Source organism: Palaemon carinicauda, chromosome 11 (assembly GCF_036898095.1).
Source record: "Palaemon carinicauda isolate YSFRI2023 chromosome 11, ASM3689809v2, whole genome shotgun sequence".
Classification (NCBI taxonomy): Eukaryota; Metazoa; Arthropoda; class Malacostraca; order Decapoda; family Palaemonidae; genus Palaemon; species Palaemon carinicauda.
This window is the reverse complement of record NC_090735.1, coordinates 143501984-143516731: the sequence shown is the minus strand read 5'-3', so window position 1 is coordinate 143516731 and position 14748 is coordinate 143501984. Positions and strand designations below refer to the sequence as shown.

Here is a 14748-nt window from a genome sequence, read left to right as displayed (position 1 = left end):
AGAATACTTGATAATCTGCCATGACATTTTTGTGTATGAAATAAACATGCATTACATAGTAAAGGAAATTGCCAGAAACACAAATATACAGCTTAATACATTCCATACAAAACTTATAAAATTAAGGGACCAACTGTATTTCTATAGAACCCTTACACAACGGCATTCCTTACCCACTCTTACCTTTCAATTGGATTCACTTCTCTATACATTGAACAAAAAATATTTTCTTATGTAAATAAGACAAATTGTGTTAAATCCAAACCAAAATTATTAATAGAAATATAATAATCATATAAACATATAAGACAACCACCAGTTCTACTTCCTATATGTTGAAAGTCCTTGAGTTAAGGAATTTAAAATAACAAAACTGGTACACTATTCTATAATCAATAGCAAATATCAAATATTTAAACATCTTACTTCAATCTACTTTTAGTTTTAGATTATCAACTTTTATTCCAATCACACCACAAGGTACAAGACATCCTGGTTTATATATAGATTGACTAACTGATGTGATCGCTGAAAAAAAGCTCTATGCTATCAAAACAAATAAAATTAGCCTTTTGATATGATGAAAGTAAACCAAATGTGGAAATAATTTCTATTTACTTTTATAAATGTAGCTTCATGATATACAATGCAAAATTAACCAGGCTGCATTGTTTGAATATAACCAGAGGAACAATAACAAAATAATATTAAGCACAGAAATGGAATCTCAAGAAACACCCAAAACATATAAGAACCCCTACCCACCACACAAACTAGGGCTGTGATTTTTATACCATGTCTAATATCGCTGAAACTTTGAAGCAACTTTATTTGGAGCAATCTTTGTGTATCTATCAACCTTTTTCCTTTGATGTGTTTGTTTATGTCAACATGATACCATCTTAAAGCACCATGACATTTGTAATGTTTCATTAATACCAAAAAATATCTTGAACTATATTACTGCATTATGTTTTCTATTGAAACAATATGAAAAGAATTCAGGAGAGTAGGATATACTATACTGTACAATATGACAGCAATGCTCACCAAAAAATCACCTACCATTGTAAAATTGTAAATACTAAGATATAGCTGCTAATCACCTACATGACTGAAACTAAGGGGGCTTTGAATAATTTGATAAAAATTGTAAGAGAAATGAAATTCTTTAGGTAAAACATAAAAAAAGTTGTTACTGTAGACATGCCAAACACCATTGCTTAGGCAAACATTAATACTTCAATGAATCTCCCAATGTTCATTCTGCTTCTTTTCCAGAAGCCCAGTTTAATCAACACCTTCCCATAAACTTTTAAAAATCCTCCCCATTTTCTTTCACTTCAAACAATACATGCCCTTACAAGTTGTGGTGGCCTGTTGGTAACGTCCTTGCCTGGTGATTACCAGACTGGGGTTTGAGTCCCGCTCAAACCCGTTAGTTCCTTACCATCCTTGTGAGCTAAGGATAGGAGGGCTTGGGGAAGCCTATAGGTCTAGCTGCTGAGTCATCAGGAGTCATTGCCTGACCCTCCTTGGTCCTAGCCTGATCAAATGTATTTATGGTTAGTGTCTAGGGCATTGTCCTGCTTGATAGGGCAATGTCATTCTCCATTGCCTTTACCATTTATGAGCAGCCTTTAAACCTTTGAAGGCATAGAGCCCCGTAGTAGTAACTGGTAAGAAGCCCAGGTTGTTGCATAAGAAAAATATAGCTTCCAGGTTCAACGTTGATCAGGCTGCAACGGAACATATCCCAAGATTGTTTACATACTGTGTTTTAAGATGTCTTTCCGCGTTTTAGTTTACAAATACTGTCTAGAATGTGTATGGGAATTATTTATGGGAGATTATAATCCATATTCCCTTGTACCATGTCAATGGCAATTCTTTTATTTAATCAACTTCTGTGAAGAATGTGTTTCACTATTGGTACCAGTTATGGTAAAATATGTTTTAATGGTTAATGATCGAGTCAAAATTTCTAGAAGACTGGGGAAGACTATACTAGTTGATTGTAGCAGAATGACAATGATATTAACATGCTGGGACCTACACACAACACACAATTCAGCTTTTTCTTTTATGGTCACGAGTTTCATAAGCTCTAAGCATTACTTGTTCCTTTGTTTAAACTTCAGAAGTCCAGTGAATCTTCACTTAGTATTGGTAATTTTGGTCCTCCTTAATCCACTGACAGATCTAACCCACAGTCCCTTAGTCATTCTAAATTCATAGTATTTTATTCAGTAAGGGTTCTAAACATATACTGTGCTCGGATGATAATGCTAGTGATATATGATTTATTCCAGTTTCAAATCTTTTGTAGTATTTTTGCTTATATTATTCATAGATTTGTATAATAGCTGGGATGTTGATGATAATGACATGCCTCCACCTTTGAACAACACAGTTCAATCATCTTGCAATCAGTTATGAACTTTACAAGCTCTTGACAAAACTTGGATTCCTTTGTTACACTTTATAGTGCAATGAATCCCCCTTAGTAATGGTAATTCTGGTCACTAACACCCAATTTCCTAACTTAACTTACACCACCAAAGGTCAGTCTTATATCAGCATTCCCTCAGCTGCTAAACCCTTTGTTGTTCACAATTCTATTTACTCTATACTATAGCTAGATTGTGAGGCAGAAGACCACGAAGGTTGTTCTGATCCTAATAACCCTCTGCTTGCTAAAGTACTGTAGATGCTTCTCATTAGTCTCATCAATATGTGGTTGGTGTGACACTGATTCTTTTAAAATGCAGGGGGTTAAGGTAGGGTTAACTAAAATTATATTTTTATGGCATTTTATGTCAATAATTACTCACTTGGTTAGCTGTCTACACAAGGGAAAGCACCGAGTTTATCCATTGTGAGGAGTATGATATCTAACTGTTCCTATTAGCAATTATGATTTAAAGTTAGTAGTTATGGAAAAGGAGAGTATACTCTGCACACTGGTAAAAATTATACAATGTTTAAAAATGGCAGCCTTGTGTGTCTAATAACAGCTGAGGAAAGTTTTTTTCAAGGGGAATTACAAAGAGAGAAGTCACCGGCCGTATAACGCTGAAAAACTGCTTCTCGTCTGGTCAACGAGTTAAGCAATGCTGGGTTTGGTCAGTACTTGGATGGGCGACTGACAACCTGGGAACACCAGATGCTGTTGGTAATCAAATAGAAGTCTTTGGTTTATGGAGTGGATAATATTATGACATGTCATTCTCACCTACCAACCTAGGTAGTGATCAACCAGTTTAGGTTTTAGCTTATTTAACTTCCTTTTTATTCTCAAAGGCTTGCGAGCCTTCTCTTGTGAGTGGTAAGTTCGACTTGCCTTCCTGGTTGCTTGAACTACCCAAACTTCATTAGTCAGGTCTACTTCCTTAGTGATCCTTAAGTAATTGTTTTGAATGTTTCTCTCGGAGTCTCAATGTCTCAACTTACTGTACTCCTTCTGCAGCTTAACCACTGCATTACCACAATACCGAGTTTGGTAGCTTGATCCTTATATTCCACCTCTCGCTAGTAAGCGAGCTTAAAAATATTGACTTAGTTTGAGATATGGTTTCATATCGTTGTCACATTTGAAAAATGTTTGGTACTGGTAATATTTCAGCTCAGTTGGTAGGTTGCATCAAGTGATTAATACATATGACAGTGCATTTTCGTTGGCTTACAAGCTCAAGTCTCTATTTCATCACAGGTTTACTTTAGCGTGGTAATTTCTTACTCTCAGGTTGTAAGAACCTTTATGAGTCTGACTGTATAAAATACAGCATTATATTGGATTTACTGTATTTGTTTTTTCTGTTATTATACTGTAGTTGCTCTATGTGACATCTAAATTGAAGCAAAAGATAGTTTGATAGCTGGATCTGTATATTCCACCTCTTCTTAACACAAGCATTTAAAAAAAAAAATATCTTTTACTTTTAGAAATAACATTTCATGTCATAGACGAACTTTAAAGTACACGAGATAAATTGTATTCTATAGATCCTGCATCTAACTATACAGAGACTATCCATCACTTTTCTCCAAACCAGTCCTTGCAGCCCTCTAGATTGTCTTTCATAAGTTCTAAAACTCAATTTACCATTATTCTATATCCAATACACTGAAATGCTTATTTTGAGTGGTGCCAATCCAAGAATGTATCAATGATTACTAGCTAGCATTACATTTCTAAATCTTTAAGTTTCTATTTCAATGAAAAACTATCAACTTCAACCATTAAGGGATATACAGTAGATTAATGGTTAATTCTGTACTGAAGCATCTGGGATTAGATATATCTGTTTTAGGTATTATAGTAGATGTGTTCATGGATTTTAATATCAAAAAGCCCCAAGTAGTCAGGTCTATTTCTTTGTAAGTTGGACGTGGTTTTACAGTAATTAAAATGTTTGGCTTTCAAGCCATTGGAAAATCTTTCATTTACAGATTCCTTGGTTAAATACTTTTCTTAGTGGCAATAGCTTCAGCTAAGTGCATAATAAACTACAAGTAGGTTTTGGGGAGCACAAAATGATTCTCTCTTTTTTGCCATCTTTCAGATAATAAAATCTTAAGACAGTCTACTGCAATTTTTTCACATCTGCTCTATTGAAATTAATGAAAGCATATCGTCAGAAATTAATTTTAAAAGAACAATTTCTTTGGAAAGTTTTAGCAGCAACTCAATGGCCCATATTATTTAGTATAAAAAAGTATGCATTACGTATAAAGAAGGACATACCCTACATTTCTGTGCATTTCATATGCCATCAAAGATGAGAGGAACCCATTCTGATTTGGGACTTTATAAAATATATTTTTAAACTTCCTACGTAATTTAGGATTTATACATCAGAATTATGCAGCTCAGGGATTACCTCCAAATAAAAACTGTGATGGACTTACTCTCAATAATAGCTGACAGGCTATAGCATCAGAAGGGTACACACATTTTCATATGCAAATCAGTAAATCATTTCCATCCTTTTCATACACACAGTACATGTACTCCACTACATTTGGACAATGGACAACACAAACAAACATTACAAGGATATCAGAAGAAATAAAATACTATCACAAGATAATTCAAAAACACAAATCACAAACACTGTTTGTAAGAAATTTAGATTCAATCTAAAGAAATACCAGGGATCAATAAACATAATCTACACCAAAGAAAAGAAGTTTAACAATAAAATAACTAAAACACATAAACAATAACATTAAATATTGGTATGTTGTCAATTGATTTTTAAAAAATGAACACTGCAAATAATCAAATAACCATTATTCATAATTTACAAACCCTTTTCATAACACTACAACAGCAGTACAGTGAATTTACATTAAATTTCAGCTTGTATGCATGAATTAATCTATTGGCCCTTTTAATTACAAGAAAACTTCCTGTCAAAATGTATTATAAAAAGAATATTATTCCCTAGTTTATGCTTAAAATTGGAATATTGAAAATGTGAGAAAATAATGTTTTAAGTGTACCCTATTAGGACATCTAATGATCCCATATTTCCCGTTACTCTCCGTTTCAAACAAAACACAATTCTTGCACTCTTCGCCCATCCCTCAATCTTTCATTCAATGTTTCAATTATCAATGCTTATCAGAAAAATTAAGAACTTCAAAATAAAACTTACCTTAAACTTCCAGTTTCCTTCTTTTGTGCAACATCAAGCTTGCTAACAAAGATCAATTTCCCTGTCTCATCAACAGAATACAGCATTGGGCAGCACCCATGACCCTGAGGACAAAAATTGGGCATAATAAAGCTACTAAATTTTAATGACAAAGGAACAAAGGAATCCTACTGCAGTGATATTCAAATATGTTAAGAAAAATATTCCAGTATGAAATTAGCTATTAGCTCTCATTGAGTAATTATAATTTTTATTCTCTTTTATTCATGCAATTCCTATTCTTTAAAATTTAATTACATAACATTTATACAAATGAGAATTCTAGAGTTTGTAGAGGCTCTTATTGTTTTAATTTTTTTACGACTATAGAATGGCTAGAACCATAATATTATGTATTTATAAAACCATGACATTGTTCAACGATCAATTATCTTGTCGTAATCTATTTGTAAGGAACCTAACCTAACTGTATAATGATGGTTACTGTGAACACTAGAATTATGTTGCCCTTTTTTGTCATACAAAACTTAATTATTTTTTAATAGAGGATAAATAAGTTCAAATTGTTAGAGAGTTTTTTGAATGCAGGTATCTAAAGTTACATTATGTATGTAAATCAATTGTACTCACAACTGCCACCAATGAATTAAGAGCAATCCAAGACACAGCTGTAAAAGGTAAGTATTCAGTCTTTAGCTGAGTTTTGGACATTTCCTTTCCAGCATCTGCAACAGTAAGACTGGAATCATGACCAACCCAACACACACGGTTTCCATCTGAAGAAAAGCTGACACTATGCACCCAGCCACCTGAAAAAATAAAACAGTTTTGTAAAGGCAATGTGATGATATTTTATAATAACAAGAGTACAACAGATGTCAATGTTTATATCGTTTATAGATTGATTTACTATATTCACACCAACTCATACCAACATAAAAAATAATGGAATATTGACAAACTCTAATGAATGTTCTATCATTGGAAATGGAAATCTATTATCTTTTTCCATTAGTAAAGCTACCACTTCAGCTCTTCTCGTTAAGACTAAATTCTCAAATGCAAGTAATTCATTACTCTACTTATGAACAGCTATTTTTTCTAGTCCAGTGATCTTATTGAACTGATATTATAATATTCAGTAATAAAAAAATTCATATTGGGAAGGGCTTTAGATTCAAGATAAGATTTTGTCATTGCCATGGTCACAGCCATAGTTTAACAGGTTTTAAACAAAACAATCTTTAATACACTCTTTTTATGTCAAATACATACATACATATACCAAGGCACTTCCCCCAATTTTGGGGGATAGCCGACTTCAACAAATGAAACAAAACAAAAAAGGGGACCTCTACTCTCTACGTTCCTCCAGCCTAACAAGGGACTCAACCGAGTTCAGCTGGTACTGCTAGGGTGCCACAGCCCAACCTCCCACATTATCCACCACAGATGAAGCTTCATAATGCTGAGTCCCCTACTGATGCTACCTCCGCGGTCATCTAAGGCATCGGAGGCAGAACCAGGGCCTACCGGAACTGCGTCACAATTGCTCGCCATTCATTCCTATTTCTAGCACGCTCTCTTGCCTCTCTCTCATCTATCCTCCTATCACCCAGAGCTTCCTTCACTCCATCCATCCACCCAAACCTTGGCCTTCCTCTTGTACTTCTCCCATCAACTCTTGCATTCATCAGCCATTTTCCATTCTCTCAACATGGCCAAACCACCTCAACACATTCATATCCACTCTACCTGCTAACTAATTTCTTACACCCGTTCTCACTCTCACCACTTCGTTCCTAACCCTATCTACTCAAGATACACCAGCCATACTCCTTAGACACTTCATCTCAAACACATTCAATTTCTGTCTCTCCGTCACTTTCATTCCCCACAACTCTGATCCATACATCACAGTTGGTACAATCACTTTCTCATATAGAACTCTTTTTACATTCATGCCCAACCCTCTATTTTTTACTGCTCCCTTAACTGCCCCCAACACTTTGCAACCTTCATTCACTCTCTGACGTACATCTGCTTCCACTCCACCATTTGCTGCAACAACAGACCCCAAGTACTTAAACTGATCCACCTCCTCAAGTAACTCTCCATTCAACATGACATTCAACCTTGCACCACCTTCCCTTCCCGTACATCTCATAACCTTACTCTTACCCACATTAACTCTCAACTTCCTTCTCTCACACACAGTTCCAAATTCTGTCACTAATCGGCCAAGCTTCTCTTCTGTGTCTGCAACCAGTACAGTATCATCCGCAAACAACAACTGATTTAACTCCCATTCATGGTCATTCTCGTCTACCAGTTTTAATCCTCGTCCAAGCACTCGAGCATTCACCTCTCTCACCACTCCATCAACATAAGATACCAAAAAGTACTTGGCATGTACTGTTTACTGAATAGGCCTTATGATGCCTCACACACTGAAAAGGTTGGAAAGTCAGTCATCAAATCATACAATCATTAGAAAGAATTTTCAAATTATCGGAGTATCAGTCTAGAGAAAAAATGGGTATTGGTATCGGCCTAGAAGAAAATTGGGTATCGGCACATCTCTAATAAAAACCAAAGATCATGAAAAGCACAAAATACATTATCAAATTGAATGAATATTGAAGCGTACGTAAAACACAAAATGAAGCAGAGCTAAGAGTACGTAATAAGCAATGAAAGCAAAAACATTGTACTAACCTCCTCCAGTGGAATTTGAGAACTCAGTCATAAGCTGGCCTAGAGGCATCTTAGCTCCCCAAGGGGTAGGGGTGGGTTTTGGTTCTATGTCCTTGATCCAGGCAGAGAAGATACGCACCTGCAATATAGAATTTTTTTTTCCTCACTTAAATTAAAATATAAGCTTAAGACTATTCAACATGTTGAAATTACAAAAGTATATTTATTACGTTATGCAATTTATCTGTCCAGTTTTCTGTTATTGGTCCAAAAAAATTTTTTTTATAAAATAGAAAAAAATCATAAAACCACTACGGTAACGTGAATCATAAACTTCCATACATTGCTCTATTCTATCATTAGACTCCTTTCCAATTTGAGATTACATCCCTTGACATAAAACAAATGGTTGGAACTAGAGCAAAAGCCCCCCAACAAAATAAAGTCCTGTAGCCTAATTATAATCACGAAAGTTATAAAACTTATTGTAAAAATTTTTTTCATAAATAAGTACTTTTTATGGTATTTGTCAAAACTGTGCGACATTAAACAAGAAGGCATGAGCTTCCAAAATATAACAACACAAATCTGAATCTTTTAAAAAGCACAGTCAATTAGATATAATAACCTTTGCTTGAAAATAAAAATAATATATACAGTATATACTGTATTTGAGAAAGGTAGACTACTGTACCTTATTAATGAACAAACAAATTAAAAAACTAAAAAATTATTTGTAAATGAAAAAAAGACCAAGATATATTAAAACTTTTGTTTGACTAATCAGATATTTCTATGCTTTATATGAAAACAGTTTTAAAAATTATAAATGCTTATTACTTAAATGACTAACAGGTAAGCATTTCTATGATAAAGCTTCTTATAAAAATTTTGATTTTTGAAGTGCAAATCATATTTTTTTGTTTAACAGTAAGGAAACATAAACAAAGAGCCCTATCCTGTGGTCTATTTCTTCACAAAACAGCCTTACATACCTAAAAAAACACTCGTATAAATGTATGTGTTAGTCATAATGGTCTATCTATCCTTGCACTTCCCCCAATTGTGGGAAGTAGCCAACATCCAAAGAAAAAAAACTGAGTTTTATTTCCTGCTTGTTCTTCCTTGCTTGACAAGGGACTTAGCCAAGTTTAGCTGGTATTGCTAGGGTTTCTACAGCCCAATCCTCCCCATTCTTCCACCACAAATGAAGCTTCCCATGCTGACTCCCCTACTAGCGCTACCTCAGCAATTACCAAGGTGACCCTAGGTAGAAGCAGGGCCTTTAGGAACTGCGTCACAATCGCTCACCATTCATTTTTATTCCGAGCATGATCTTTTGCCCCCCTCGCATCTATCTACCTGTCACTAAGGAAATTATTCATTCATTCACCTAAATCTTGGCCTTCCTCTTGCAGTTCTCCCATCAACTTTTGCATTTATCACCTTCTTTAGCAGACAAACATCTTCCATCCTCTCTACATATCCAAACTACCTAAACATATTCATACCCACTCTAGCAGCTAGTTCATTCCTGAAACCCATTCTCACTCTTACTACTTAGTTGCTAACCCTATCCAATCGAAATACACCAGCCATTCTCCTCAGATACTTTGTCTTGAACACATTCAATTTCTGTCTCTGTCACTTTCATTCTCCACAACTCTGATCCATACGTCACAATTGATACAATGACTTTCTTATATAGAACTCTCTTCACATTCATTCCCAACCCTCTCTTCCTTACCATTCCCTTCACTGCCCTCAACACTTTACATCCTTCACTCACTCTCTGATGTATAACTGCTTCCACCATCATTTGCAACAACAGAACTGAAACACTTTAACTGATCTACTTCAAGTAAATCTCCATTAAATATGACATTCAATCTAGCACCACCCTCAATTCTTGTGCACATCTTAACCTTACTCTTACTTATATTAACTCACAACTTCCTTCTTTCACACACCCTTCCAAACTCTGTTACTAATCAACAAAACATCTCCTCCAAGTCTGCAACCAATTCAGTATCATCTGCAAACAACAACCGATTCCCCTTCCACTCATGATCACTCACATCTATCAATCACAATCCTCGACCAAGCACTCAGGTAATCGCCTCTCTTACAGCTCCATCAACAAACAAATTGAACAACCATGGCGACATAACACATCATTGCCTAAGCCCACTCGCTCAATTCATTCCCTAGCCTAACACACACTTAACTTCCTACGTATAAACTCTTCATGGTTTGCAACAACCTTCCACCAATTACATATAACCTTATCACATTCCACATCACATCACTATCAACTCTACCATAAACTTTCTCCATATCTATAAATGCAAATTATACCTCCTTAACTTTTGCTAAATACTTATCACATATCTACCCAACTATAAGACCCTGATTTATACATCCACTACCTCTTCTAAAGCTACCCTGCACTTCTAAGATTGCATCATCTGTTTAACCCTTAATCCTATTAATCAACACTATCATATACACACACACTTAACTTCCTACGTATAAACTCTTCATGGTTTGCAACAACCTTCCACCAATTACATATAACCTTATCACATTCCACATCACATCACTATCAACTCTACCATAAACTTTCTCCATATCTATAAATGCAAATTATACCTCCTTAACTTTTGCTAAATACTTATCACATATCTACCCAACTATAAGACCCTGATTTATACATCCACTACCTCTTCTAAAGCTACCCTGCACTTCTAAGATTGCATCATCTGTTTAACCCTTAATCCTATTAATCAACACTATCATATACACACACACTTAACTTCCTACGTATAAACTCTTCATGGTTTGCAACAACCTTCCACCAATTACATATAACCTTATCACATTCCACATCACATCACTATCAACTCTACCATAAACTTTCTCCATATCTATAAATGCAAATTATACCTCCTTAACTTTTGCTAAATACTTATCACATATCTACCCAACTATAAGACCCTGATTTATACATCCACTACCTCTTCTAAAGCTACCCTGCACTTCTAAGATTGCATCATCTGTTTAACCCTTAATCCTATTAATCAACACTATCATATACTAACAAACTAATGCCTATAGAATTTAAACACTCAAGCACATCTACCTTACCTTTGTATAGTTAACTTGCATTATTGACAGCATACAACATATTAAACAATCTCACCAACCATCCAAGAACACGTACACACCATTCCTTTAACATCTAAGTCCTCATACCATCCATAGCAGGAGCTTTTCCTGCTTTTGTTTCATCAAGTGCTCTCTTCACTTCCTCTTAAAATTGTAATGACAATAATCCAGACAGGCAAAGTTAAGTAATTATCTTGGAATCTTAACAGGTTGACAGACCACAAATTCAATTCATTATCATACAGTATACCAAAACTGGCTGACAGTCAGCTCTTCATTACATCTAATAAGAATAAAATTCTAACCTTAAAGTCAGCAGCTCCAGCAGCCAAGAGCACATTATTAGGATGCCAGTCAAGAGTTGTAATAGTTGATCGAACGGGCTTCTTGATGTGTTTGGAAACCCACCAATTGTTCTCTTGCTCAAAGTAACACACTGAGATTAAACGAGCTCCTGACCCAACAGCAAACTTGTTTTCTGTTCAGAGAAAAAAGTACAATAAAATCTTGCTCCTTTGGCTTCAGGAATTAATAATAATCTTAAAACTATTATAGTAATTATAAAGTAACAATATAGTATAAAATTCTAAAAAAATGGGTTTTCTAACTCCAAAAATATGTAAGTAATATTCATGTTCCAAAAACACAAACCTATAATTCTGTTTGTTATACTGCCAAGTAGAGTGCAGTATTTAGAAAGATATAAGACAGCAACAGTTAAAAGAATCATATAAAGTAATCCTTTCAGTCGAGCCTGAAATTTTAAAAATGATGAAAAAGTTAAAGAACCCTAAAAATTGTTATCAATACACAGAGCATTTACATGAAACAAACGATTCAACGTTCAATAACAATCTTATTTCTGGGTCGACCTGTGACAGCCGGTGAAAAGTCCTTCTTTACACTTTTCTGATATAAATCTTCCAAATATACCAGAGAAAGATAAAAGCATGGAATGCAGAGGTTACTACCCTAGCGCGAGCACCTCGTGGGTGTCGTGTATACATCAGGGGCGTGTGAAAACCACTATTCACAGGCTGTCTCCCATTCGGATAATTCCTTCATCAAAGGGAAGGGCCGTAACAAAGGCCCCAGAAACCACACTTGGACCACGCCCCGTCACCCAACACGAGCGCCCTCTAGGTCATCCTTCTGTTTTGGACTTGCCCGCATAGTCGTATTATTTGTGCTTTCGGTGTTTTTCCCGTGTTGAGTGTTAATTCATCATGACTGACGCTGCTACTTCACCTTTACCAATGTTAAGTACCATAGTTTGTTTTGACAGCTTTTTTCAGTACCCGGCATTTGTGCTTTTCCAGTAATGTGGATTTTAATTTTGGAAGCGGATTGGCCTTCCTCTGTGATGGCAGCCATGTTGGATTGGTTCGCTTCGCTAGTATTTCAAGTTAATATTGCCCATCTGGTACTCTGTCATCTAGGTTATATCACTTACGTTTTATGACCATTATTATTATCATTATTTTATTATTGTTTTTACTATGGTATTTTTTTGCTAGCAAGTCCAATTTGGACGATCGAAGAATAACGTTCTTGCCTTTGTTATAGTTTAAGTACACACCTCGGGAAGGTGGTCATTTTAGACTACTGTATATCTTTTTATTTATTTGTCACGCTGTCGTTATTCTTCGTTCTTGGTTATTACAATTTTATCATTATTCTTATATCATATTATTGTGTGCTTTTGGTTCTTTATAATGTAACCATGAGAGCGTGAACATGGAGTTCTCGGTTTCTGTTACTACAGTTACGAGTTATCCTTTCTCTCGTTTTCTTTCTTAATCTCGATTAAGGAGAGGTGGATTTCCCGTTTTCCTTTTTATACGCTTACGAGTTATCCCTGCCTCCTCTTCTTCTCCGGGGTTATGATATTACGTTTGATGGTATTTACGTTTTATTGATGTGGTTACTGTTAATATAGCTAGCATTATTAATAGGTTCCGTTAGTGTATGAGTCATTATTTTGGGATCGCTTTATGCCGCTACCCGTAGTTCCGTTCTCTTCGGAACGTTCACCGCCTTGAGTTATACTCCGCTATAATGGATACTCAGTGGGTTGGGAAATAAGTCAGATATTTGGAGTGCAACGGTGAAACCCGGCAGTCAGACTTTGGCTTCGGCCTTATGCACACGAACTTTTTTCATGATTAATCACAATTTCATTGTTACGGTCCTTTTTCACCGAATCTCCAGCTTCACCGGAGATCACTCAGTCGTTCATCATTGAAGTTAACATTATCTTACCACTGGTGTTCACGATTTCACTATTACGGACCTTTGTCACGGGAGATCACTCAGACGTTCAGAACCACTCAGTCGTTCAGAACCACTCAGTCGTTCAGAACCACTCAGTCGTTCAGAACCGAGGTTAACATTATTTTACGGATGAGGTTTATAGTTACATGTTACTGTACGTGGTTACTTGACGTTATTTGTTATTTTGTAGCTCTAGCTAGCAATGATAGAACCATGTTAGACACACATAATTAATGTAATCCAGTAAAATGGCCTCTCATGGCATGGTTGGTTTCGACCTGGCTTTTTCATTAGAAGGGGCTAGCGTTCGATCCCAAGTACGAAGTAGAAATTTATTTCTATTTGAACACGATGTTGTATGGATATTTATCCATATATATACATATATATAATTAAATATATGCATAAATATATACATATATATTATATACATGTACAAATGTATAGATACTTTGGTTGATCCCAGCCTGTGAATAGGATCACTAACCAGAGTCTCAAGGAACATCCAGACTTATGTCTCCTTTCTTTTACAGAAGGTCCGCCTACATGGTATGGTTCCCGGAGTCATGCACAAGCTGCTACGAGCTGTCCTCCCTACTCCTGAACGATGATGTAAGTTGGTTCTAATTTGTTCCTAATGGTATCCTCTGGCGGTGATTTAATTTGTTCTTGATATATGTATACATCGCTTATTGAGGAGAACGGTCTTCTCCTTCATCACTAATCCCCTCACCTCTTTCGGGATGATGATGAATCTCTCCGGGCTGCAAGAGCGGCTCTCCGCCCTTGGGTGTCAAGATTTTGAAGGAATGCTCCATCTGGCGGACCCTATCTCCTCGACGGAGACATGGTCTCTCGACTGTTCCCGGGCTCTACTACTGCGGCAGTTCCACTGGAGACAGCGCCCCGTTAATTGAGGTGGTTAGAGCAACCATTCCAACGGAAG

General features: G+C 35.8%; 1 protein-coding gene across 1 annotated transcript in view; it reads right to left on the bottom strand.

Moving 5' to 3' along the window:
• Positions 1–14748, bottom strand: part of LOC137650262 (actin-related protein 2/3 complex subunit 1A-B-like) — a 128690-nt gene that overhangs the window by 58011 nt on the left and 55931 nt on the right. Inside the window, exons 5-8 of the mRNA XM_068383564.1 lie at positions 11834–12006; positions 8382–8499; positions 6294–6472; positions 5664–5767 (exon numbers count right to left, since the gene is read on the bottom strand). Coding sequence (XP_068239665.1) covers positions 5664–5767; positions 6294–6472; positions 8382–8499; positions 11834–12006 — 574 coding nt within the window. The remainder of the gene's footprint in view (positions 1–5663; positions 5768–6293; positions 6473–8381; positions 8500–11833; positions 12007–14748) is intronic.